Source organism: Hermetia illucens, chromosome 4 (genome assembly GCF_905115235.1).
Source record: "Hermetia illucens chromosome 4, iHerIll2.2.curated.20191125, whole genome shotgun sequence".
NCBI classification, from domain to species: Eukaryota; Metazoa; Arthropoda; class Insecta; order Diptera; family Stratiomyidae; genus Hermetia; species Hermetia illucens.
Window position 1 is genome coordinate 122,874,410 of NC_051852.1, and position 24,567 is coordinate 122,898,976.

At 40.7% G+C, this 24,567-nt stretch overlaps 1 protein-coding gene across 50 annotated transcripts in view; it reads right to left on the reverse strand.

The window, feature by feature from the left end:
• LOC119653756 (dystonin) overlaps positions 1-24,567 on the reverse strand; it is a 525,582-nt gene that overhangs the window by 31,057 nt on the left and 469,958 nt on the right. For 30 of the 50 annotated variants that reach the window (XM_038058717.1, XM_038058714.1, XM_038058716.1 and 27 more), the window contains 5 exons: positions 13,638-22,923; positions 9,702-9,848; positions 2,083-9,584; positions 1,580-1,591; positions 29-254 (listed from right to left, as the gene is read on the reverse strand). In XM_038058717.1, coding sequence (XP_037914645.1) covers positions 29-254; positions 1,580-1,591; positions 2,083-9,584; positions 9,702-9,848; positions 13,638-22,923 — 17,173 coding nt within the window. The remainder of the gene's footprint in view (positions 1-28; positions 255-1,579; positions 1,592-2,082; positions 9,585-9,701; positions 9,849-13,637; positions 22,924-24,567) is intronic. The other 20 variants (XM_038058736.1, XM_038058723.1, XM_038058735.1 and 17 more) reach the window with 4 other exon arrangements.

The window sequence follows — 24,567 nt, forward strand, 5'->3', positions numbered from 1 at the left end:
AATTAATTCCAAGCAAGCGACTACATACAGGCTTCAATTGATCGAGGGTAGTATCTGTCCTTCCGATCCAAACCAAGAGTTCGTTGAGGGCGTGTTGGAATTGACCAAGATGTAAGAGAGCGTGTTCCAGTTGTTTTTGGCGTTCAACCATGCCTCGGAGTAGATTTTCCCATCTTCGGTTGACTGAATTCAGAGGTTCACGGATTGATGCTGCCTGTTCAGCAGATGTTCGCTCCGTCAGCTCAACGGCTTGCCTGAGTGATTATATGCGAGTTATTATTATATTTAATCATGTTGAACTCGATTGCAAGCAAAGCAAATACAATTAAAAGGGTTACAATGCGTTGTATAGGTTAACGATGGAATTACTGTTGCTAGGTTCCACATAATGTTTGATCAGACTTGAATGAAGTTCACATAAAAGGGAACAACTCTTAAATGAATTATAGGATTTGCGTAATGTTAATGGTTACATTTTAAATAGCGCATGAAATTGAAATGAGGTTAATTTTAATATGTAATCTATCCTAGAACATGACCTACTAAAGAACTGATTCAAACAAGAAATAGTAGAAAATGATTCCTAAATTAAATGATTTCAAACTAGTTAAATGGTGGACAAAGTATAGGATGAAAATCGCTAGATTCTTTCACATATTTGAAATTAAATCATGAATTTGTTGATTAAATTTTTCTGCAATGAGTTTCGTATTTGATGGATGTTCTAATCAATATGTTTTCTAAAATTTAAAGAGGGAGAGAGTTGAAAAGCTTGGATTTCGAGTAGGCTGAAATCATTTGCCATGAGGGCAAAGATATTATTGACGGCGATACACAAATCACATTGTGATACGATAGAAGTATGGAGACAAATACTGGGACATACATCTATAATCTGGTTGGTTTTCAGTGTGAGAAGTGTTCCCAAAGGGAATCCGTCCATTCATATTCCCATCCACACTTTTGTCGGTTCAATGGCCCATTTGGTTGGGGGTTTCTCTATGGCTTTTGTTGCCTTGAGTTCTCATTCCATCTCGTCATGGATGTTTGCATTTGTGTCTGTGCTTGTTTCGATGCCTGAACTTATGGCTTGCACAGTATTAAGTATGATGAAAATGATACAGAAAAAAAGTAAGAATAAGAAAAAGAGGCTCTGTGGTGTCCTACGCTTTACAAAGAGGTGAAGCGAGATCCATAATAATATTTGAATCGAAAGTGGGTGAAAAGCATTTTAGGTAAGCTCCCTTCCGAGGATTTCTACTGCATTACCAACTCTAGAAGATTTCAACACAAAGTAGGACAATAACGATAAATGGGGTGGGCTAAAGATGGTCCAATTTAGAGCTAAATGTTAATTGCATTCCATAACAATGAAAATTGATGACATAACAAACGGCACTAAGCATGAAAACATTCAACGTATTAATATAAAGAATTCGTTTCAATATCCATTTTGATTTCAATCCACACCAAAGAAGAAGGAGGAATGATAATCAGTTGATAGAAGCGATAGCAAGCAACACTCTTGTTTCATGAAACACACACAAACTATATAAAATACTAAAAATTGAAGTCTTGCCTGTTCAGAGCTCTGTTGGAAACGATACATGGAGTTTCACGCATGAGGCAGAGATTTAAGTAAACATATGTATGTGCACAAGATGTGTATATTCGTTACATGAATTTAAAAGTTTTATTTTTCATTAGGATGTTGATCGTTTGATTGTAAGAATTATTTTTGCGAAGAAATGATTGAATTTGAGTTAATATTGGAAAAGAGAAAATTTGCACAAAAGTAGAAATATATATTAAGAAAATATTGTTCTTTGAATATATTTCAATCGGAACAGTTATTGTTTTAATTTGCCACTTATGCGCACAAGCGTGCTATAAATTTTGTAAAATTCAGTATAACCCAATCACCAAAAGTGTTTTAAAATTACAAATCAGAAGAAGTACTGAATAGTTTTGACTGATGATAACCAGGCCGAGAAATAATTGCACACCCAAATAGATACAAATACATTCTATTCCGGTTGAAAATAACACAACAAACATTTAGACAAAACTGAAATTTCTCACCTATTTAGAGCTTCAACTTCAACCATATGAGGATCTACGTCATCCTTGAATAGTTTCAATTGTTCGATCTGTTTCTTCACGGCATCAATATCTGATCCAAGTGGACCAAGTTTAGCAAAGCGATCTTCAGCCTTATTCAAGAACTTGAGAAGATTTTGTAAAGTTTCATGGAATTCCATGGCTTTCTCCATTGCATCGATCAGATTTTCTTCTCGTTTAGCATACAGAGCGGTGATATTATCCCAAGCATGATCTAGATCTTCAATGTGTTTCTTAACTTCAGGTTTATCTGGTTCACCACAGAGTGACATTAAATTATTTCCAGTTCGGCGAACTTCTTCGACTTCAGGCTTAGTTTGGTCAATCTCTTGTCGGATTTCTTGAAGTGCAACCTGTTGTTTCTGAATTTCTTGAGGTTGCGCTGCTGGTGGCTCTTGGCAGGAAAGGGCTTCCTCTAGGTCTCGGAGGGTTTGCATTACAGCGTGCAATTGACGCCAGAATTTCTCCGCTATAGCCAGAGTATCATCCAAACAGCCTCCTCGTTTCTTTGTTGCCTTTTGTACATCATTCCAGAGATTATTCAATTTATCTAATTTCTTCTTGATGTCACGAACTGCTGGGTCAGATTTATTTCCAGCCTTAGCAATGACATCGTTCGCTGCCCGTTGAACAGCGGCAAATGCATCACCACGCTTGTCCAGATCATCAATAAGAGCTGAATTATCGTCAATCTGTTCTCGGATCTTCTGAGGCATTGCTGAAATCGGGTCAAGTTGGTTGACTTGTTCGACAGTGTTAGCCAGGGCTCGAAGCATGCCTTCAAGTTTATCAGAGAATTGGCTTGATTCTTGAAGGGCGTTTTCTAGAGCTTGTTGGCGTTCACGAAGTTCTGTCTTAAGAGCGGCATAACGAGCATTATCAGAGTCAAGGATTTCGGATATTTTCGCTGCATCATCGTCCGCAACTAAAGCTGCCAACGTTTCTCCAGTTTTGTTAAGTTTATCGAGAAGAGGCTTATGTTCTGCAATGGATTGCAGCAATCTCTCGTTCTTGTCCTGTTGAGCAGTAATCAAATCAGCTCGTAAGCCAGGCATTGCAAGCATCGAAATTTGATGTTCCATATCATCCAACCAAGTAGACAGACCAATATGCGAATCAGCGAAATGTTCTGAGAGTGGCAGGGCCTGTTCCAAAACTGAAAGTCGATCTCCACAAAGTTGTATCACTGTATCCACAACCTCCTTCAAATCCTCCAGTTTCTCACGTAAGGCAGCTGTATTCTCATTTTGAGGTGATTCACGAATAACCTTCTTAGCTGTGGCCGTAACATCTCGTACTCTTCCCTTTTGGCTGGAAACATCGTCGTTAATTGATCTGTGTTCTTGCAATTGAGCCCGAACCACTTTCGGATCCATGGAGGGTAGATCGGCATCTCTTAAGTTGGCGTCCATGTCGCGGAACCATTCCAAAAGTTCATCGATGTCTCCGGTAACTTCTCGAGCCCGTTGGTTGCTCAAGTGAAGCCGTTCAGCCTTTCGTTGGATTTGTTCGGCAATAGCATCAAATCTACGATTGTCTCTGGTTACCAAGCTTTCGATGGTAGAAGCACCTTCACCAGGTGAGAGGGCACATAGTCGTGGACCAACTAAATTCAAAGTTTCCAAAAGTGGTCTCATTTCAGAAAGTTCTGTCTCAAGACGTAAAATGTCAGCTTGTCTAGGTTCTCCGGTTGCCAGTACACTTTCTGCGCCTTGCATCCAATCAACCAACCGATTATGTGCGTCATGGAATTGTTGGACTAATGGAAGAGCTTCTTGGGCTTGTTTCAACAGATCACCTCCCTTGTTGGTAAGCTCTCCATATCTTCTCTGCAAGGAATCGAGTTTGTCCTTTAGTTGAATAGCTTCATCAGCTGAAATGTGCTTCATTAGCTCAGAGCCTGCGTTCACTGTTGATTCAACATTCTGAGCATGATTGGCAATATCTTCGTTCAATTCGACAAGATGGTCCATCTGCTCTAAAATCTTTTCAGTATGAACTGGTACTACGCGATAACGGTGTAGCTCTTTCTCCATGCTTTCCATCCAAGCGACTAGATCTTGATAAGTCAAAACCAAATGACGGAGTCCTTGCCTGGATTCAGCAAGCAGTTGACCAACATTTTCGCTTGCTTCCACTAAATTAGTATAACGTTCAGTTGTTCCTCGTACCTTCTCTCCTAGGCCAATTGCTTCATCTTCACCAACGAGCTGCAACAATTGTCCTGCAATATCAGCCAATTCCGTGAAGTCAGGTCTCTTCGAAACGATTTCATCATGAAGTCTGTCGTGTTCGCGGATTCTTTGTTGGATCTTTTCTTCATCAGTTGGAATAAGTTCCATATTTTTAACGGCACGTTCTGTGGTATCCAACCAACGGACCAATGGCAAGAGTTTATCTTGGAAGCGTTTGGCTACTTCCATAGCCTGTTCTAGATCCTGTTCACGAGCCTTAGCGGCATCGGTCAGAGCATCAAATCTAGACATGAGTTCTTTCAATTGGCGTTCAATTGCTGCCTTCTCTGATGGTGCACAGTTTGCAGCAACTTCTTGTCCGAGGTTGAACAAAGATGACATGGAGTTTTGCCGATCCAGAAGCATTTTCTTAAGGAACTTTTGTTCTTGAAGTTGTGCTTTAACGACTTTGTAATCAGAGCTTGGAGGTTTCTGGTTTGCCACCATCTCTTCTGTATCAGAAAGCCATTTGGCAAGCCCATCCAAAGCCTCTTGGAATTTTCCAGATTGGAGTAAGGCGACGTCCAAACGACGTTCTCTGTCATTCATGCCTTCCTTCAAGTCATTCCAGCGCTTGTTCAATTTCTCAAGATCTTTTTCAATCTGCGTTGTTGAAACTCCACTTTGAGCGGATCGAACTAGATCTCGTCCTGCGCGGTTCACCTCATCAATTTTCTGTGAAACGGGCTCTACTTCTCGTGCGCGGAACTTGCGGAAGTCTTCTTGTTGATTACGTATTTGCTCTAATTCAGAGCTAACTGGTTTCATACCCTTCAGTTGATCACTAATGTCCTTCAGATCTTCTAAGACACCAGTGTGTTCATCATAGAATTTCTGAAGGGCGTTCAAGGCACTATGGAGGGCATCTTCATGATCCCGTGAGCGATTATCCAGGCGTCCCAGAGTCTTCTTCAAACCAGCAATTTGTTCACGTGTTTGGACTGTATCTGGAGAGAATCCGGAATCGACTAGCTTTTCTCCGCATTTTTCCACATCAGCCAATTGCTCTGTAGTTCTATCAATTTTGTCTAGAATGTCAGCAACTTCCTTGATTTGTCCCATAACTACTTTAACTTCACGGGCTGGTGGTGAGAGCAAATCGACTGCATTTTCAAGGTCGGTTAAGTCCAAACCAAGCTTCTTAACTTGTTCGTTGAATTGTGAGACAGCGGTTGCAGCTGATTGCAGTTGTCCGCAGCGGTCATCCAAGCGGTTTTGTAAATCGTCAATGCGGTCGGCAATTCCATCTACATCTTCCGAAATATGATCAGCATTTCCGCCAGCTGCACGAGTTTCGCTTATTATGTCGCCGGCCAATGATTTAAGACTTTGAAGAGGTTTCTTCAAGGCGTTCACATCTTCTCTGATAGTTTTCACTCGTTCTAATAGTTTCGGATCTTTAGCTGCTCCACCTAAGGAATCATGAGCTGCCAAACGATCTTCGCATCGTCCCACTGCATGATCAAGATTTCTAAGTTCGTCATTGAAATCTCCCAAGCGGCGAGCGCAAGTTTCAAGTTCTTGAGCACGGTTCAAAAGATCGTTGTTGAGTTTCTCCCACCGTTCTCGAATATCCTGGATCTCAGCTTTAACAGGTTCCTTATCTACGTCACATGCAGCCAAGAAAGTATCTCCTAAGCTCTTGGTGTTCTCATACTCTCCGGAGTGTTTCCAAACTTCACTTCGGAAAGCTTGCAATTCGCGTAGTCTTTGATCCAAATGCGATTTCTTCAGAGAGCCTGGACGGAGATCAGCAAGTTTATCTTCAGCTCCTCGCAGCCATGACAGGAAAGTTTCTGATGTTTGGCCATATTTTTTGCAATGTTCCATGCACGTTTGAAGTCGTGTGTGCCTGTCTACAGCATCGCGTCGTAGCTTCTCCCATTGTTGTTGGATTCGCTCCAAATCACGTTGGATCGACCTGTCAATTGTGGTACCTGCCTTAGCTGTGAGCTCTTTGCCTTTGTTCAAAAGCATGATAATTTCATGTTCTCGTGCCATAACCTCGCGGTAAATGGGTTCATGTGTGTCGATTTGATGTTGAAGAGTTGGTTTGTGGGCAGAGACCTGAAGACGATCTGAAAGATTGGACAACTCTCCTGCCAACCAGCCAAGAGTTTTGGAACAGCTTTCAGCGAATTGTCGGCCATCTCGTAATGCAGCTTCAGTTTCAGCTTTCCTGGTATCCAGCTTCTTCTGAAGAGCTTGGTATTGTTTTTCGAGGGCTCCAACGCGGGCCTTGACGTCGGCACGTGATGCTGCATCTCCCAAAACCTTGCACAGTGCATTAGCGGCTTCCTCAGCATCGGCCAGTAGAGGTCGTTGTCCTTCCAATTGGCGTTCAAGATTTTCGATCTTGCGTAGATTTTCTTGATGATCACGGTCAGTGGGAAGAGCGTCCAAGTTATCGCTAATGGTCTGAAGTGCTTCCCGTAGGCGACTTAGTCCTGCGTCGAATTCTTTGCTGGTATCAGCTGCAGCACCAAGACTGTTGGCGCGTTCGTCTAATCGGCCAACCAGATCGTCCCATTTGCTTTGGACATCACGTAGTTTCTTGGAAACAGCTTGTCCTTCTGGTGACGATTCTTTCAAGTGATCCAAAATTATATGACCAATATCTTGAAGATGATTCAATTGTGGTTGTTGAGTACGGAATTCTTCCCTGAGGACTTGCACTTGTTGGACTTGGCTTTGCACCATTCGTGGGTCAGATGAAATAGGCCCCAGAACAGTGAGCATACGTTCTTTGCTGTCTAACCAGTTGATCATGTTGTTGTGCGTATCTAGGAAATCGCGTAATTGCTCGGAGAAGTTGATACGATCCTTACAAAGATCGCTGAGATTCTTCCAACGATCTGCTACCGTATCGAGATCGGATCGCAAACGATCTGCACCAGGTACATCGGGCTTGCGACGTAATAGATCTCTGATTTGGGCTTTCGTAGAATCCAAAAGACTTTGTTTTTCATACATATCTTCCAGGACCTTTCTAGCTTGCTTAGTGCAACGTTCAGCTTCATCTTTGCTTCCCATAGAATCTTTTGGTACTTGGCGTTGGATTTTATCTAAGAAGCTGGATAAAGTTTTCAGGTTTTCTTGGTGTTTCTTCACTTCTTCACGTAGGGTATCCAATTCATTTTGGCGATCGTTGAGACGGACTCCAATCAAGCCGTATCTGTTGTTGATTTCACTCAGTTGTTGTTGAATTGGAGTCATTTCGCTGATCTGGAAGCCATCTTGAGAGGAACGGCGACTACCAAATCCACTAGATCCAGGAGAAAGTGGAGAGATTGATGGGCTCATATGTACACCTTTAGTTGGACTTGGTGTTCTAGCATCTCCTGACATGCGTCTTAATGGGCTTACTCTCTTGATAGGACTGTAAGATGAACGCTTGCGACCAGGACTATCTGGACGAATTAAAGCATCATATTGAGCACCTAGGTCATTGACCTTGTCGATTGATGTGCCATAGTCACGGTAGTCTTTGATAATGGGTTTAAGCTCTTCGCTTTGTTGACGCATTAGCTCAACATCTACCGCAACCGGTGCAAGGGCGTTGGTTCTTGCTTCCATACTGGCTAACCAGGCTAGAACCTGATCTTTCAAATTCTCGTAGGCACTCAAGTGCTCAGCCTTCTGTTTCGATAATTTGGCTTTCTCGTCAAGCGATGAATCCAAGTTCTTCCATTGATTCTCTAATGCCTTGACGCGATCGCGCACTGGTCCCGTATCGGTAACGTCCCGTTGTGAAATTAAATCTTTGCCTAAGCGAGTACAATCTTCATACATTGGACGCAGTTTGTCCTTCATTCGTGACATTTCATGCATACGATTGGCTAGATCGTCGGCAGTCAATGAAGCTAGCTCGCGGCTTTCAAGCGATTCTTGGAGATTGCAAAGTTCTTGTTCTAATGTAGAACTGTCGCGATCGAATTTGATAAGTTGAGCAAGAGTTTCATCCAAAAATTCGCCACGTTTCACGACCTTATCTAAAAGTTTTTCGAATTTGCCTGTAACGTCGGCTAATTTTGATTCGATTTTCTTGGCCAAGCGAGCATTAGATGCAGACGCCATAAGATCTTGAGCTGATGCTGTTACGCTATCGATGCTAGCCTGATGAGATTGTAAATCAGCCAACAGTGAGCGATGTTCTCGCACTTGTTCCTGGAGACGTTCTTTGATAAGTGATGCTGGACGGAACTGCAGTTTGAATTTGTCTTCTGCTTGATTGACCCAACCAACAAGCCCATCTAAAGCATCTTGAACGCCTTGTGATTGTACTAGGGCTGTATCGAGGAGTTTGCAACGATCTCCCAAAGCGTCCAAAAGTTGATTGTACTTGTCTTTCAGATCTTCCACTGGCACTTCTAAAGCTGTTACTTCGGATGGGCTAAGCTGGCCGGCCAAAGAATGAAGTAAAGTATCAAGTGCTTGTTGTGCGTTGTCGACCAATCGACCTTGGGTTAGGAATTCATTGTGAAGGGATTTAGCTTCGTTCATTTGATCTTGAACGGTTTGTGGATCTGCAGCGACTGGATCGGACAACACAGAAGATACGCGTGGTTGAACGCCTCTTAACCAATCTCTGGCTTTATCTAGGGCATCTTGGTACTCCCTTTGTCTTCCACCGAGACCCGATAGACGATCAGATAATGTATTAGCTCTATGCAATAGATCTTTGTAGTGAGCCGACACTAATGACACTTCTTGCCTAATTGGACTTTCCGAGCTTGCGAGTGGTTCTACATGCGGCAAGCGATCAGGCAGCGATGTTCTGAAATCATTCAAAGCTTGCAAGAAGTCCTTGCTTTCATCAACGAATTTCTGTGCCGCCATTGTTATGAAACGAAGATCGGCTTGATGGGCGATTACATCGCTAACAAATTCACGAATCGAATCGGATTGAGATGAAAGCCTGGTAAGATCGGACAGTGATCGCTCCTTATCTTCCAGGGTGCGTCTAGCTGTTTGTAGCCAACCTGAGAATATGTCAAGTTCTGAACGAAGCTTGGTTAACTCATCGCGGGCACTCTCCAAACGTTTCAGGAGACGAAGTGTGCGATCATTAGCACGATCGACCCGAGATCGCAATTCACGTCCGGAATTTTCCAATGTTGTTACTTCTGGAGCACTAAGAACATCGCCTCCGGTTAGGACTATTTGACGTACCTGTTCTAGGCAGGAAGCTACTGGACGTGATTGACTTTCAATTTCGTCTTTGATTTGCTGAAAAGAGAGATTTTGATATAGTTTGAGTTTATTATTTGGTGTTGCAATTATAATTTAATGAAATAAATTTCAAGACAACTCATCCATTAACTGTTCGTTTCGAAGTTTTAATACCTTGAGAGAGTTGATTTGATTTCTCAAATCATCCACCTTCTCCTTGGGTCCACCAATTCTGGCTATTTTCTGTTCCACTGTAGCTATCCATTTCAGCAAACCAGTAAGGGCCTCTTCGCATAAGTTGAACTTCTCAATGACGGCTTGCTAAATTTTCATTAAAACAAGAAAACACTTTAGTAAGTTGGATACAATGTGGTTGAAATGCAGGCAGGGAAAAGGAGTAAATTGCTTCAAGGAAAATGGAGAATTTAAAAGTAAGATAGAGAATTTGAATAGTTAACAGTATGGTCGAAATATATTTTCGTTTTCATAAAAAAACACAAAAGGGCGTCAAAATGTTGAACTGAAAATAGCGAAAAAAACTTGGAAAAAAACTATGAAACAAAATAAAAACACATATAAAGCTACAAACCAACAAAAAGAGAAATAAAACAACAAAAACCACAGAGTACACAACATGTCTAAACAGAGTATTCTGAAAGTTTGCTTGTGTTCAGATAGATGCATCTGATGATATTGATGTATCCTTAGAGTTCAATGTAGCGTGAACCTAAACGAAGCACTCTTACGCCACAACCCAATAACAAACAAACATGCAAACATTGCGTGGCGACCTTTTTGTGATTCATATATCTAGGCTGCCAGTAAACTTTATGAAAAAAGCTTCAAAACCAATTTTGCAATTCGTCTTTTGGGCATGTTTTCATCCACTTCTTACCATACACGACTCAGTACAACCACATGCAAAGCACTCACTCATCCAAGCGAACAGCCAAACATACGTCTATTTTGTATTGTATATATGCAGCATGCAACAGAGCACTGGAATATGGAAACTTTTTTAGAAAAAGTCTCCGGCGTGACTGCGTGGCTAAAAATGTCCTTTTTGTTTTTTACTTTTAAAATATTGTCTTTATCATGCTGTTAGTTATTCGCAAGTGTGCTACCAAAATGTTAAGTTAATGTGTATTAAAAATTTGTTAAAGTAATTCAGAAAAAAATGAAGTTTTGGAAAAGTCAAACAATATACCTGAAATAAAAGGGAAAAATAGTCAAAAAATGGTCTCCTTCAAAGGAAATTTAGAAGAGCGTACAATATAGTAAAAACAATATTCATGTTTAAATATGTATGTCTTGTATAAATTATGATACTACTCGTTGACAGAGTATATGACTAAATGCAAGCAACAAATTACCCTTGGGATGCGCGACGGAGGGTCGCTGACAACTTTATGCGAAATTGGAAGGATTAGGGATGAATATTCATAATGCGAAGTATCTTTACTTGCTACAATGCCAATTATTGCCTTAAACCGTAAGGAGCAAAAGAAATACAAAACAGTTTTTGAAATCGGCACCAACAACGTGTGTGCATATTTGAAGCAACTTCCCGCACTCGCTTTCAAAAAAATATTGCCAAAAATCGCATAAAGCCGCTCAGTCAAACCATCAGTCAATTTCTTATTCATTCACTTACAACTAAGAGCGTGAGGCATTAAATAAATAAATTAATAAATAAATGAGATGAAATCTTTCTGAATTAGATATGGTCAAGAGAAGGAAAAAATATGTTATGGTAACTTAAAAAAATCGATCACAATGAAAGCATTCGCCGCCGTTGCAGAAATGCAGTAAATATTTTTCAAGTACTTGAAAAGATAAAAGCGTATTATTGCCGATGCTATTAGTTGAGGACAAAGGATGCATGTAATGAAGTAGAAGTACAAATAGTAGTCAAACAGCGATTGTCGCTCGACGAGTGTAGCAATGGCCAATAGTTCTGCATTCAAAAATGTGTAAAATGTCTTATGCTTCCTAGGCATTATCACCAACGGTCCGTTTTCTATCTGTCTAGGTATGAAGTCATTGTTATTACGTGAGACACGAACATGATTCCCGAGAAGATGATTTAAAGAGACAAAACAGATATTCTTAACAAATACAAATTCAAGCTGAAAAATGCAACATTATTAGAAGTTAAAATATTTTATGAAGGCTTTGATGAGGGAGTGAAAGAAAACAGAAGCGATGCAGGTTATTTCGAAGATCTGCCGGAAAGTTATATATTGGTTGAGAAAGATACATATCAGCTTGTGTATGAGAGTCCACTCTTCATCAGTTCAGTAAACATTAACACGATTAACACAAGTATCTTATGGGAAGCTTGCAAGAGTGCATCTCTGAAAATCCTTTTAAAAAGAAACTGCCTCTGGTACTGAAATCCAAATTCAAGGCAATTCAAAATTTACTGAAAATTTACTTTCCAAATTTATTGAGTAAAAAGTGATTGCGTTTTTTTATAGCAGATAGTGACGGTATACTTTTGGCTCCATTGTGATCATTCGTATAAACTTTTGTCATATGCCATTGACATCTGACACTTTAAGCTTGATTCTTTAGAAAAATTATGCGATTTGGCTGAGTTTTAAAGATTTCAAAAGAGGTTGGAATGGAAGAGTAAACTTTGAATTTCCGTCATATATTCGTAAAGGGAAGAACGCGAATGAAGCCCGTGAAAAATCATGTGCTTCGAAGAAACGTCAGTGCCAAAATTGGTTTAAGAAATTCTGCGATAGGAATTTTTGATATTAAAAATACTTTATGATCACAAAATTGTGGCAGCGATCAAGTTAAATCCACGTTAAAATACGCCAGACATTGCAGAAATATTAGAGGCTTGTCAAATGAGCGTTCACTTGCATTGAAAGAAGCTAGGATACATGAACCAGCTCAATATTTCGATTCCTCATGAATTCAAAGTTCACTTGATATATTAGCATCTGCGATATGCAGCTGAACCGTCAAGAAGACGATCCTTTTCGAAAGAAATGATAGCTAGTCATGAGAAGTGGATGATTTTCGAGAACGTGGAACACAAACGGGCTTGGTAGCGATGTAAAGATCTGCCTCAAATGATTCCAAAAGCAGAATTTTATCAAAGGAAGGTTATGCTTTGAGTGTCACGTGATTAGAAGGATGTAATGTTTTTTGAGATCTTGCCAAGGAACCGAAGAATGGAAAGTACGACAATCGGACAGTTTGAACGCATCTCTCATTTAGAAACGCCTGGAGTTCGTCAATTGTAAAGGAGACGTGTTCCACCACGACAATACGAGAAAACACGTTGTTGACCGGTTAAAAATGATTAGAGCTTGGATGAGCCTAGCAAACTGGCTTCACGTGGAGCCGTCACAACTGCAACTTGTTTCGGCCTCTTCAAAACTCCTTGAATGGAGGAAATCGACACTTTCTTCAGTTTTTGCTAATAAAGGCAGGTCTCCTCAAGAATGGGAAATTATGAAGCTGACGGAAATATGGCAAAAGGTCAACGAAAAAAACGGAAAAAATATCATTGATTGAATGTTGTTCTTTGCAGAAATAAGTCACTTTAGAAAAAAACACGCAACGACTTTTTGCTCAACCTGATAATATTCCAAAAAATACAGTAAGGTTATTTCAAATAGCTCGTTCAGGTCGGCATTATGCTAGCCTCAGTGAAATCAATCGAATACCTTGAACTGACATCGGTTGTTTTTTAAAGAGAAATGAAAAAAATAATGTTTGTAAGCACATGTGATTTGCGTAAAGGCAAAGTTGCAACATCAAGTCAGGCGCATTTCGCAAACAAATATAAATTACACATTCAAAAGATAGCTTGGTTGGAAGGTAAAAGACCAAGAGGCCATCTCGCAAGGCTCTTTTTTGTGTTAACAATCAAAAAGAACATTTACTTATTCAATGAAAAAACGAACTGACTGAAAATCGAAGAACGAAAAACAGGAAGTAGAAACATTATTCAGAAAAAAAGATAGTTTAAGACGACAGTTAATATATAAGTAGCGAATGCAAAAGTAGAAAAGATGATTTTCACCACATTCATGTAAACATTTGTTTAAAAATAACAGAAGCTGCATGCTATCCTCTAAGACTTACCCGTTGTTCAGCTGGCAGCAACAAACCCTTTTCGTTTGCTTTCACCAAATCCAAACTATTATTTTTATCATAACTATCGATTAGTCGTCCCGTAATGGGATCAATTAGACCAGAACTGATTGCTGCTACCAAAGGTACAATATCACTATTATTTGGATCGCGCACCATCGTTGTAGTCGGGTCAACAAGCCCTGATGCTATTGCATCGGCTAGAGTCAATCGTTTTCTATTTATAATATCGCTGGTTGTTTGGAAAGGATCATTGAATCCACCCGTGGTCGGATTGTATAAATTATAGGTGATTGCCTCAATTAGCCCGAAAGATCGTTTAGGTGTTATCAAGAGACCCGTCTCATAAGCTTGTTGCAGAGATAACAGCTTCGATGTTTTCGTGTCTAATACGTTTGCTTTATCGGAATCCATAAGGCCCTTTCTAAACGCTTCAGATAGTCGGACAAGCTTAAGTTTAGCGCCATCCTTAATGAGAGCAGTGTCTGGATCTAAAATTCCCAGAGTAGTGGCATCCTTCAGACTGTATATTTTAGGTTCTTCCGGTGTTGGTGAGCTTGTATCAGTTTCAGTCGCGGGGCTAGTCGCCGCAGGTTCCAATGCAGATACGGAATTGGGTGGATAAGTCAGTTTGCCGGTCGACAAATCCAGACATCCTGTTTCAACGGCTTTTTCAAACGCGACTGGTTCACGAACATAAACAATAAGGCTAGGATCGAATGCGAAGAATAACGCTTTTGGATCGACTAGAGTACGTTTTTCAATATCGACTAGATTTCGTTCGATCGCCAGTTTCAAAGGAATGAAATTGAATGTTGTCTGATTTTTTATCACAGCCGTTTCAGGGTTCACAATTTCATAGCGGATCGCTTCATCTAAAGACATTTCACGCGGTTTTATTATCATTTTACTTATTGGAGACTGACCTAACAAATCAACGCTATCACGGCGGGTTATTGGTCGCTCGGTGAGTGGCCGAAGAACCGTCACTAACAAACCTCGATTAACGGCAATATCGTAATTATAAGATGTTTTTGTTTTTGGATCAAGAACGCGTCCTTTTTGGATATCAATATCACCATTTGTTATAGCTTCCCGCAATGGAATATCAGCACCAGTAACTAGATTTTTAAACACTGTAGTATCCGGATCAATAAGCCCACATTCAATTGCCCCCAAAAGATCATAATATTCTCCCGAGGAAGGATCGACAAACTTGCCAGTATCAGGACGGAACAATTGCATTCTAATCGCCATCTCCATAGTTAACAACTTTCTGTTACTAACAATCCAACCCTTTGCCCTAGCTTGTTGAAGATCAATCTTCCTATCATGGCCCACTACATACGTGCCATCCAAATCGTCTATCAATTTTTCTTGAATGGCATTACCTAAGCGTATATACTTTCCAGTCAGAGGATTCTTTATCAAACTTGACGAAATACTGACGACATCCTCAACGCATGCTTCTCGTAGAGTAAGCTGCCTGCCGCAGACTGGATGGACAATTCGTCTGCTTGCAATGTCGTACAATCCCATAGACAACAGTTCATATAAACCGAATCCAGCACTTTCAATATCTACCAAAAGACCAAGTGTCATGGCTTCATTCAGAGGAATAAACAAATCGCTTCCAGGTTCTCGGAAGACGCCCTCTCTGCGGTCTATTAGTCCTGCTCGACAGGTGTCAGTCAAGCTCATTAACTTTTCATTATGATCGTCAAAGTAACAAGGAAGTTGGGGATTGATGATGAATCTTCGCATTGCTTCATGCAAGGTAATTTTCCTGCCACTCTTCGGTTCAACGATTTTTCCTGTCTTGTCATCGTACAGTCCTTGATGGATAGCCCTTTGGATACTGATAGGGGCCTTGCTATCGGCCAAAATACCAACGTCGAATGCATGCTTAAGAGTAATCTTCTGATTATTGTAAACAACCTTCGCATTTTTACCATCAATGACACCCGTTTCAGTAGCATGAGCTAAATCAATATCCTTGTATAGACCAGTTTTGAAATCTCGAATTTGTACCGATTCTGGATCAATCATTTTTTGTTCAACCACTTCCGCGAATGTTAACTTCAACCCCGTTTTAGGGTCCATAAACAGACCAGTATCTTCTTCATAAACATTCTTCACGACGGCTTCAGATAATCCAATTGGTTTCTTGACTTCTACCAGAATGCCGCGGTCAAACGCTTCTCTGAAGTCGATCTTTCTTCCTGAGTTTTCCGTCACTATACCTCGCTTTGCGTCGATCAAGCCATTTTCAACAGCTAATTCAAATGGAAGTATAGTTCCGCTAATATTTACTATAGTCGATTCGGGATCCAAGACACCTCTACGAATAGCGCGTTCTGTCGAAAGCTTCTCACGCGTCACTGTGTTGCTGAACTCTCCTGTTTTAGGGTCGTATAATCCACGATAGACCGCATCAGGAATGCTGCGTTTCCGTTTAGGTGGAATAAGGATACGATTTTCTAGTGCTTCTGTCAGAGTAAGCTTCAAGCCTGAATAAGGATCAACTAGGACGCCTGCTTCTGGGTCTAAATATCCAAGTTTGATAGCCTCAACTAATGAGATAACATTGTTGGTTTTAGGATCTAGAATAATCAATTCATTGGGACTTAAAATGTCATCTTTAATTGCTTCGGCGATAGTTAGGGTTCGTCCTTCAATTGTGAATTTGCCAGTATTTGGATCATACAGACCTCGAAGCAGACAATCCACAATCGACAGAGGCAATTTTGTGCTGATTAAATATCCTTTCTGATATGCCTCGTCTAGACTTATGAGAGGATATGTAAGCATGCCCGTTTCTTCGCTGAGGAGGCCATCCTTGATCGCCCTCTTAGCTGGAACCAAACGATCATTCTTCTCATCGCGAACGAGACAAGAATCTACTTCAACAAATCCACTATCGATTGCATCTCTCAATGTAATCTCTTCTCCGGTTATCGGATTTAAAATCATCTGAGTCGCTCTGTTGTAGAATTCTTTTTGCATTACTTCCATCAAACTCCAAATTACATTCTCTGTTTGCAATATTTGTCGCTCAATACCAATATTGAATGGTACCATTTCATTCGTTTTCGTATCCTTTATTCTGCCTGTTTCCGACTCAACTAATTTGCTTTCAATGGCATTGTTCAAATCTACAGGTTTCTGGGTCTTTGCATCAACTATGATCGATATTTTTGGATCCACTAAACCAATTTCGATAGATTTTTGAACATCAACTTGATTCTGCGATTCAGAATCGTATAATTTTCCAGATTCTGGATCGTAGAGTCCTTTCTTTACAGCTGCCTCCAGCGAAATTGGTTTCCGTGATCCTTGGATAATAATGCCTAATTTGAAAGCTTCCGTAATGGTGATTTCTTGTCCCGTCTCGATGTAATATACGGTTCCACGCTTCAAGTCAACGAAGCCTAATTCAATCGCCATTCGAAGTGGAATGACTTCACCGCTACCAGGATCATGAACTGAAATCGACTGGATATCTAAGTCGCCATTATTCAAGGCTTCAGCAATTGTGATTTTACGTCCATCTTCTAAGATGACATAACCGGTCTCGGGATCAATGATGTGATCGGCAGGTGGTGTTTTCTCCAAAACACTCGTGTCTTGGATAATCCATTGACGATTTACGCACTCGAAAAATGGTATCTTCTTTCCCGTTTTCGGATCAACCATGTGTCCTGTGTTCTTATCCAATAGCGGCCGTTCCAAAGCATATTCCAATGTATCATAGTTGCCGGTACTGAAGTTTTTGACAAAGATAACTGCCGGGTCGAAAATGTTCAATTCGTATATCAAAGTCTGGAAAGTGACTCGTTGACCAGTTGCAGGATCTAGGAAATGACCGGTCTGCGTATCATATGCCCCGATCTCTGCAAGTTTTTCTGGATTGAAGTAGTCAGCAATATGCTGCGTGCTTTCAACCTGTTCAACTTGTTTTTGCGGCTCAGCTTCTTCTGGAGAAGTTGTAGTGGTCGTGGTTGTCGTAGTTGTTGTCACGGTGATGGTTTCAGCAACACTTGGCTTTTCAGAGATAGTCTCCAATGTGTATGATTCTTTCGATACTGGCGATTTGACTTCGGTAATAACCGTGGTCTGGGTAACTTTCGGCTCTTCCGTAGGTTTTTCTATCTTTGCAGGCACCTCCGAAACTGATTCTAATGATTTATCTATTGTAGTGACTACATGTTTGGGAATATCCACCGTTTCCACAGTTTTCCTTTCAGATGGTTTCGGGGGAACAATTTCTGTAGGAGACGGCTCTTTTTGTTTGGGCAATTTAACGTCTTTCACTTGAGGTTCCTGTTTTTTGGTAACTGGTTTTTCCACGGCGATAGGGGATTCCGGTGACTTATCTTTCTTCCCTACAACTTTTTTTACAGCACCGGCTACAGCCATGCCTGCCAACACTGGAGCTCCAACTACTGCCAGCAGACCAAGTTTCGCAGCTTCCTTGACATTTACTGAAACACCAGATTTTTGTTTGACCTCTCCAGTTTTCGCATCGATCAGTCCTTGCTTTACACTTTCTTCGAGTGTTTGCATTTTTCCTGTTGGTATATCATATACCCTAGATTGTGGATCGATGATGCCCTCTTTCATGGCATCTGTCAAGGTGACTAACCGTTCGGGGTTCTTAGGATCGCGGAATTGCTTATTTTGCTCATCATATATGTTCTGATAGGCTTGGGTTATTGTCAAGTTATTCTCTTCGACAACCTCCGAACTACTTTCAGGATTTATATCGAGCTTACCATCAGAAACAGCTTGTTGAATTGTTATCTTTTCCCCTGATTGAGGATCTGTATATGTTCCTTCGTTGATGTTAACTAAGCCCTGTTTCAAAGCATCTGCGAAACTTTGTTTTATCTCCTTTGTGGCAAAGCTTTCCTTAATTTCGGACTCGTCTTTGATGATACCCTGACGTTTGGCTTCTTCAATAGAAATAATTTCCCCAGTGCTAGTATTTTGGACCTTGTTACTAGAGACCATAACGTAGCCTTGTAATAGAGAAATTGTCTTAGTTGTTACTGTGTGAACGGATGTTACTGTTTCGGTCACTGTCGTCAATGGCAGAGTAGAGTGGCTGGCGACAAATTCTGGAAGGGGCTTTACAGTGAGCAATCCTGATTCTACAGCTTCTTTAATAGGAACAAGCTCGCCTGTTTTAGGGTGTTTTATTACTCCCTTATCCGCATCAACAAGTTTCGAATCAATTGCTTCTTCTAATGTAATATTGTCTGCACTAGGCGGGTGGGGGATAGCCATAATGAAATTACTTTCAATTGCGGTTTGAAGTGGCTGCTTTTCACCAGTAATTGGATGAATTATTTCCTTAGTTGTCACGTCAATTAATCCCTTTTTCACTCCTACTGGGAAGGTCATACCTACAGGTGGAATGTTTTCAAACGATTTATTGTTGTCAACATTATCAAAAACTTGTTGACTGGCGGCCTCAAGGAGATCTACGGAGCCAATCTTCGTGCTCACCAAGGACTTGTCTCCATCGATGATGCCACTTTCGATTGCGTTCTCAAGAGTGACTTTAGGTTCTTGAAGCTTAGACAGAGGATCTAAAACTTCGCAAATAATAGCTTCCTTCACGCTCAGTGGAGTTCCCGTTTCAGGGTGGAAGATTTTCTTGTCATTGGGGTCAATTAAACCTTGTTCTATGAGCTGTGGAACTGATAGACTCTTTGCCAGTGGAATGAGCAAATGATTGGTACCATCGGCATCGAGAATTCCTCTCTCAATTGCTTGCTGTATGTTTAGAGTATCTCCCCTTTGTGGATCGATGATCTTACCCTTCTGTCCATCAATCAAATTTTGCTCAATCGCTTCCGAAATGCTTAGAATGTCTCCTTCAGGAGACGTGAAATTAGCCTTGTTTTCAAGTATATCGGCTGTTTCTTGATCAATCATTCCCTTTTGGAGAGCATCTCTAGGTTGCACAATTTGTTTTCGCATTTTCTGTAAAACAACCAGTTTCGCTTCTTTTTCTGGGCTTTGAGTTACTGACTTTGCTTTCCCGATCGAAACGAGATATTTAGGCTCAGTCGTAATTCTTGCTCGAGTGCGTTCTCCTTCACTCGGAAGACTTTCGTCGTCTAAACTAATGGATTCTATTGTCATGGTCTTGACCTTCTCAGGACTTCTAGTACTAGGAGTGGATGAGGTGGAATCAAACGATACTTGGTCTCTTGAAATAAGTCCTCGTTCGACGGCCACCTCCACTGGAATCTTTTCCCCAGTCTTTGGATCAACTATGAATTTCAGTGATTGTAAAGCACTTTCAATGGCTACTAACGGAGCACCTACCACTACAAGAGCTCCTGTCTTAACGGCATTAATCAAATCAATTTTCTTTCCAGATTTATCTACGATCTCCCCAGTGTTCGGATCGACTATTCTTTTCTTGATAGCTTCCCTCACACTTATTTGTTTGCCTGTTTTGGGATCAGCAATTTTGACAAGGTCTGAATCTACCTTGCCCTCAGAAACTGCAGAAATGATATTTGCTGATTTGCCAGATTGCGGGAAAATTACCAATGCGGTAGATGGATCATATATTGCTCCAGGACCAATTTGTACAGGTTCTGGACTACTGAGATTTGATTTTGAACCTTTGATTTGGACGAACTGTGGTGGATTTTCGTCTAAACGAACGGAAACTTCAACAAGATCTGGTTGACCGGTAACTTTTGTGATTTGGATTAGTCTCTGATTAGTTTTGTCGACTTCCATTGGACATTCTAATATTATTTTGCCTGAATTTATCGCCTCTTTCATGTTCAATATGTTACCATTATCATTGTAATGGCCCGTGCTATCCAAGATCTTTTTCTCAAAGCTTCTGCCAACTGTGACTCTACGATTGTTCTTTGGATCTAACACTTCAACAGACTTCCTATTGATGATTTGAAGTTGTATACATTCTTGGAAACTCACCAAACGATCAGTTCCGGGAATTATGAAAAGACCTGTAACGGGGTCGAACAATTTTTGCTCAATAGCATCACTTAAGAACCATCCCTCGGGCGGCATCTCGTAGAGTTGTCGTTCTGTAATGTTCTGTTGACCTTGCCGTTCAACGTTTATGAATTCTGAAACAACGGTTTTCGAATCACGTTTCTTCTGAACCTTAGTTTCAGTAGTAGTGTGGAATGTGGAGTATTCAACATCAGCCTTTTGGGGAATAGGGAAGTCAACAGATTTTTGGATAACCTTTTTGGACTTCAATTCAATTTGTTCAGGTTCAAGTTCAGGTAAGAATGATTTTGTAACTATTGTAATAGTGGACTTGGTTTGTTTTCGGGAACTTGGTTGTGGAACTGTTTCATCCGAATCTGGAAGTAGAAGACCATAAGCTAAAGCTTGTTGAACTGAGAAGATTTCTCCTGTTTTGGGATCCTTGAAAAGTTGTCGATTCTCATCAATGAAACCTTGGCGCACGGCTTCTGTAAAGGTAAGTACAACCTCCTCTTGACCGCCGGTTGCCTCTGATGTAACAGTTACATACCGTTTAATTGTCTTTGTAACAGTTTCGGTTGTTAGGGTTATATTTAGTAAGCTACTTATTAGTAAGGCACCTTCAGGTGTTATGAACTTTCGTTCAATAGCTGTATCCAAAGGAACTACTGCTTTCGTATTTGGATCTAACAAGTACCCTGATTTTGGATCGATCAAATCAAGATAGACCAAATCGAGGACTGTCAATTCACGACCACTAGCATCTTGGACGCCAACCGGTCGATTTAACATTTCGAAAACTTCTGGTCGTACTAGGCCAGCTTCAATGCCTGATTTCAGATCAACAAAATTACCTTTGCCTGCATCCAGCAGAAATTCGCCATTCTTTCGGCGCAAAACGTCCTTACCCAAAGCTGCATTAAAGCTAACGAATTCCCCGCTGTAAGGATCTTTGAATCCATCAATATTGAAAATAGATTTCTGAGAAACTGAGCTTATTAGTCCCCTATCTACAGCATCTGGAATTGACATAATTTCACCAGTAATACTGTCACGGTATTTGGCTTCCGCCGGTAGAATCACTCCATCAGCGATTGCTTCCGATAAAGTGATTAGTTCTCCCTTCTGCTTAGTGACACATTTGACGTTGTCACTATCTAAGACTCCTGCTTCCATAGCTTGTATAATGCTTAACTTTTCCCTCCGCATTGGACTAGTTATTTTACCGTTCTTATCAATAAGATTTAAATCGCAAACGTCTTTTAAGGTGAATGGCTTAACGATCAATTGACGGTTTTTCGCTTCGACAAAAGTCAATTTCTCCTTTGTTACTGCATTCATGTAGCGTCCAGTCTTTGCATTCAAAATTCCTGCTTTTAAGGCTTCATTTAGGGTCACTTTCACATCATTCTTCGCATCGACCACCTCTCTTATATTTGGATCAATGAGATTATTACTAATTGCCGAGTCAAGTCTGAATTTGTCTCCGGAATTCCGATCTGATATCCAACCGCTATTATCTACAAGTCCGTGTTGTATAGCATCGGATAAGGATAGGGCGTTTGACTTAATTGTAACGGATTCATGTCGTCGCAGATAGCCCCGTTCGTAGGCTTCAGCTATACTTATAGTTTGACCTGTTTTAATACGATACACCCCAGTTTTTGGATCTACTTGTCCAGCAGCAATAGCATCGGCAATACTTTTCGCCTCATCTTCACCTATTCCTTCTTCAATCTGGGTCTTTACCTTTATCCTTTTCTCAGCCGTTTCGTAGCCATTTTCAGCGTCAGTTATCTCTTTCTGAATTATTTCAAGTAAACTTAAATGTCTTCCGTTGTGATCGATAACAGCACCGGGTTGTAGTAAATTTTCAGCGAGATTAGGATCGATAGCACCTTTTCGAGCTGCATCTTGTATTGTTATCCTTTGTTCATTGACGATTATTTCTCCGGTTCGTACGTCTAAGATACGCATATGAATAGCTTCGCCAACTGTTAAAATTCGACCGGTTTTAGGATCTACGATACCAGGCATATCCAGCAGTTGTTTTGAATCGGTACCGACACTTTCATGATTGCGTTCAACCCGTTTCTGACTGCGTATTTCCGTGAATTGAACGGATGATGCATTGTCAGGACTGCGTTGATGGATATCTGATTGCATGTCATGTTTACGAACTTTCTTTGTTGGTGACCCTTCACGACTACCTGATGATTCGATTCTGTGTAAATAATCAGTTTGATCGTATGTCGTTTTTGAAGATGTTGTTTTTGATGTGCTGAACCTATGGAAAGAAATATAGTGTTAATTAGTAATCAATGTTTGAACAATGCAGGCTCTGTTCATTATAGCAATTTGGCTAGAAAGAGAAATGCGTTTAAACCCTGTTTAACTTAAAAACGAAATGAGTAGAAATTTTTTGAAATGAGGTATCATTTTGTAGGTAACTACGCACAGAGGATTGCATTCTGGTTAGGTCGTCAGTGTTTGAGTAAGCTAGGCTTATATTCTGAATCGGTAACTTGCACTGCGCTGCGATAAAGATCGGTATTTGAGACCTAAGCGGCTCATTGTGAAATATTATATTGCCCGCACTTTATTCGGTATATTGCTATGGGACGAAATGTACAGGACCAGTATCTATGATCTGAGAAAACTATACTGTGTTCAGGGGAGGTGATAGATCTGTAGAACAGTCCCGGCAGATGAAAATCCTTGTGAAAACACCGAGTGCCACTGAAATGGCATTTTTTGTATCATCTGAAAAGGAAATATGAAAACTCCAAACTATCATCTGGAGAAAATCGGAGGGGGAGGAGGGATGGAGGCCATCTATACTAGGAAGAGGAGGATACAACTACACTTTAATCATGGGACAACAGGCCTAATATTATTTAAGTGCTTGACGCTACGACTCGCTCTATTTCTTTAAGTTAGCCGAACTTATCCTCTCACATATGATGGAGTACCATTTCTCTTGGCCAACGGAAGGGGCCACACAACACTAGCTCAGTCTAAATTGAAAGGGCAGGGGCAGTTGTTGTTGAAGCGCACTTGGGATTCCTCTCCGGATGGCTAAAAGCACCACAAAACGTAACGTTTTTAGTAGATTACACCCCAGAAGAGATCTATCTAGTAGTTGGATGCTATCATTGAATTCCTAAAATGTGTCCAAGGAGTGTGAGACAACCAGATGGATCACTGTCTTATAGATCAATGCAGAATAATTGGATTCGGAATTGTACATATAGGGCATATTTCAACGCCTACACTTCAACAAGAATGTTATTTTATTGTTCCAACAATCGGTAGAGCAATACTTCAATTTTAACTTGTGCTGTGAAATGTGTTCTAGTCCGTGGTAGTACGCTAAGAGACAATGTGGTCAGCAATACACTATGTCGGAATTATTCGCCTGATTGGACTCAAGTGCATTCACAGCAAATTGCACTGTGTTCTGAGACAAATCTTGTCAATACCAAAGAGTTATGGGTAAGCACACACACACAATATAAACTTTTCTACAGAGATGAAGTTTGCTTGGTCCGTCAATTTGATATCCCAGGATTTGTATATTTAGATATCTAAATTATCAAAGCAGTCGACAAAGGACTGACTTTATCTGCAAGCGACAATGATGAGTCTGAAGAGGTAATCTTCGACAGTTTATTTTCGAGACTGTTTTGACCCAGGGAATCGATAAGGGTAAACAAAGCTTTTGCAGGCAACGATATATGCGGAGCACTCAAGGAAGTCTGATTATCATTTGACTTGGGGCTTCGGTGATGCGTTGCCTGAGGATTTCCTCGGTGACATTTTCCCAAAGGGCTTCGAACGTTCAAAGAGCACCGTCCACTAATGGGAAACTAGAAGCTTGGTGTTTTAGATATGAAAAGCGTTGTTTCTTATGTAAGAATATTTTGGTCCA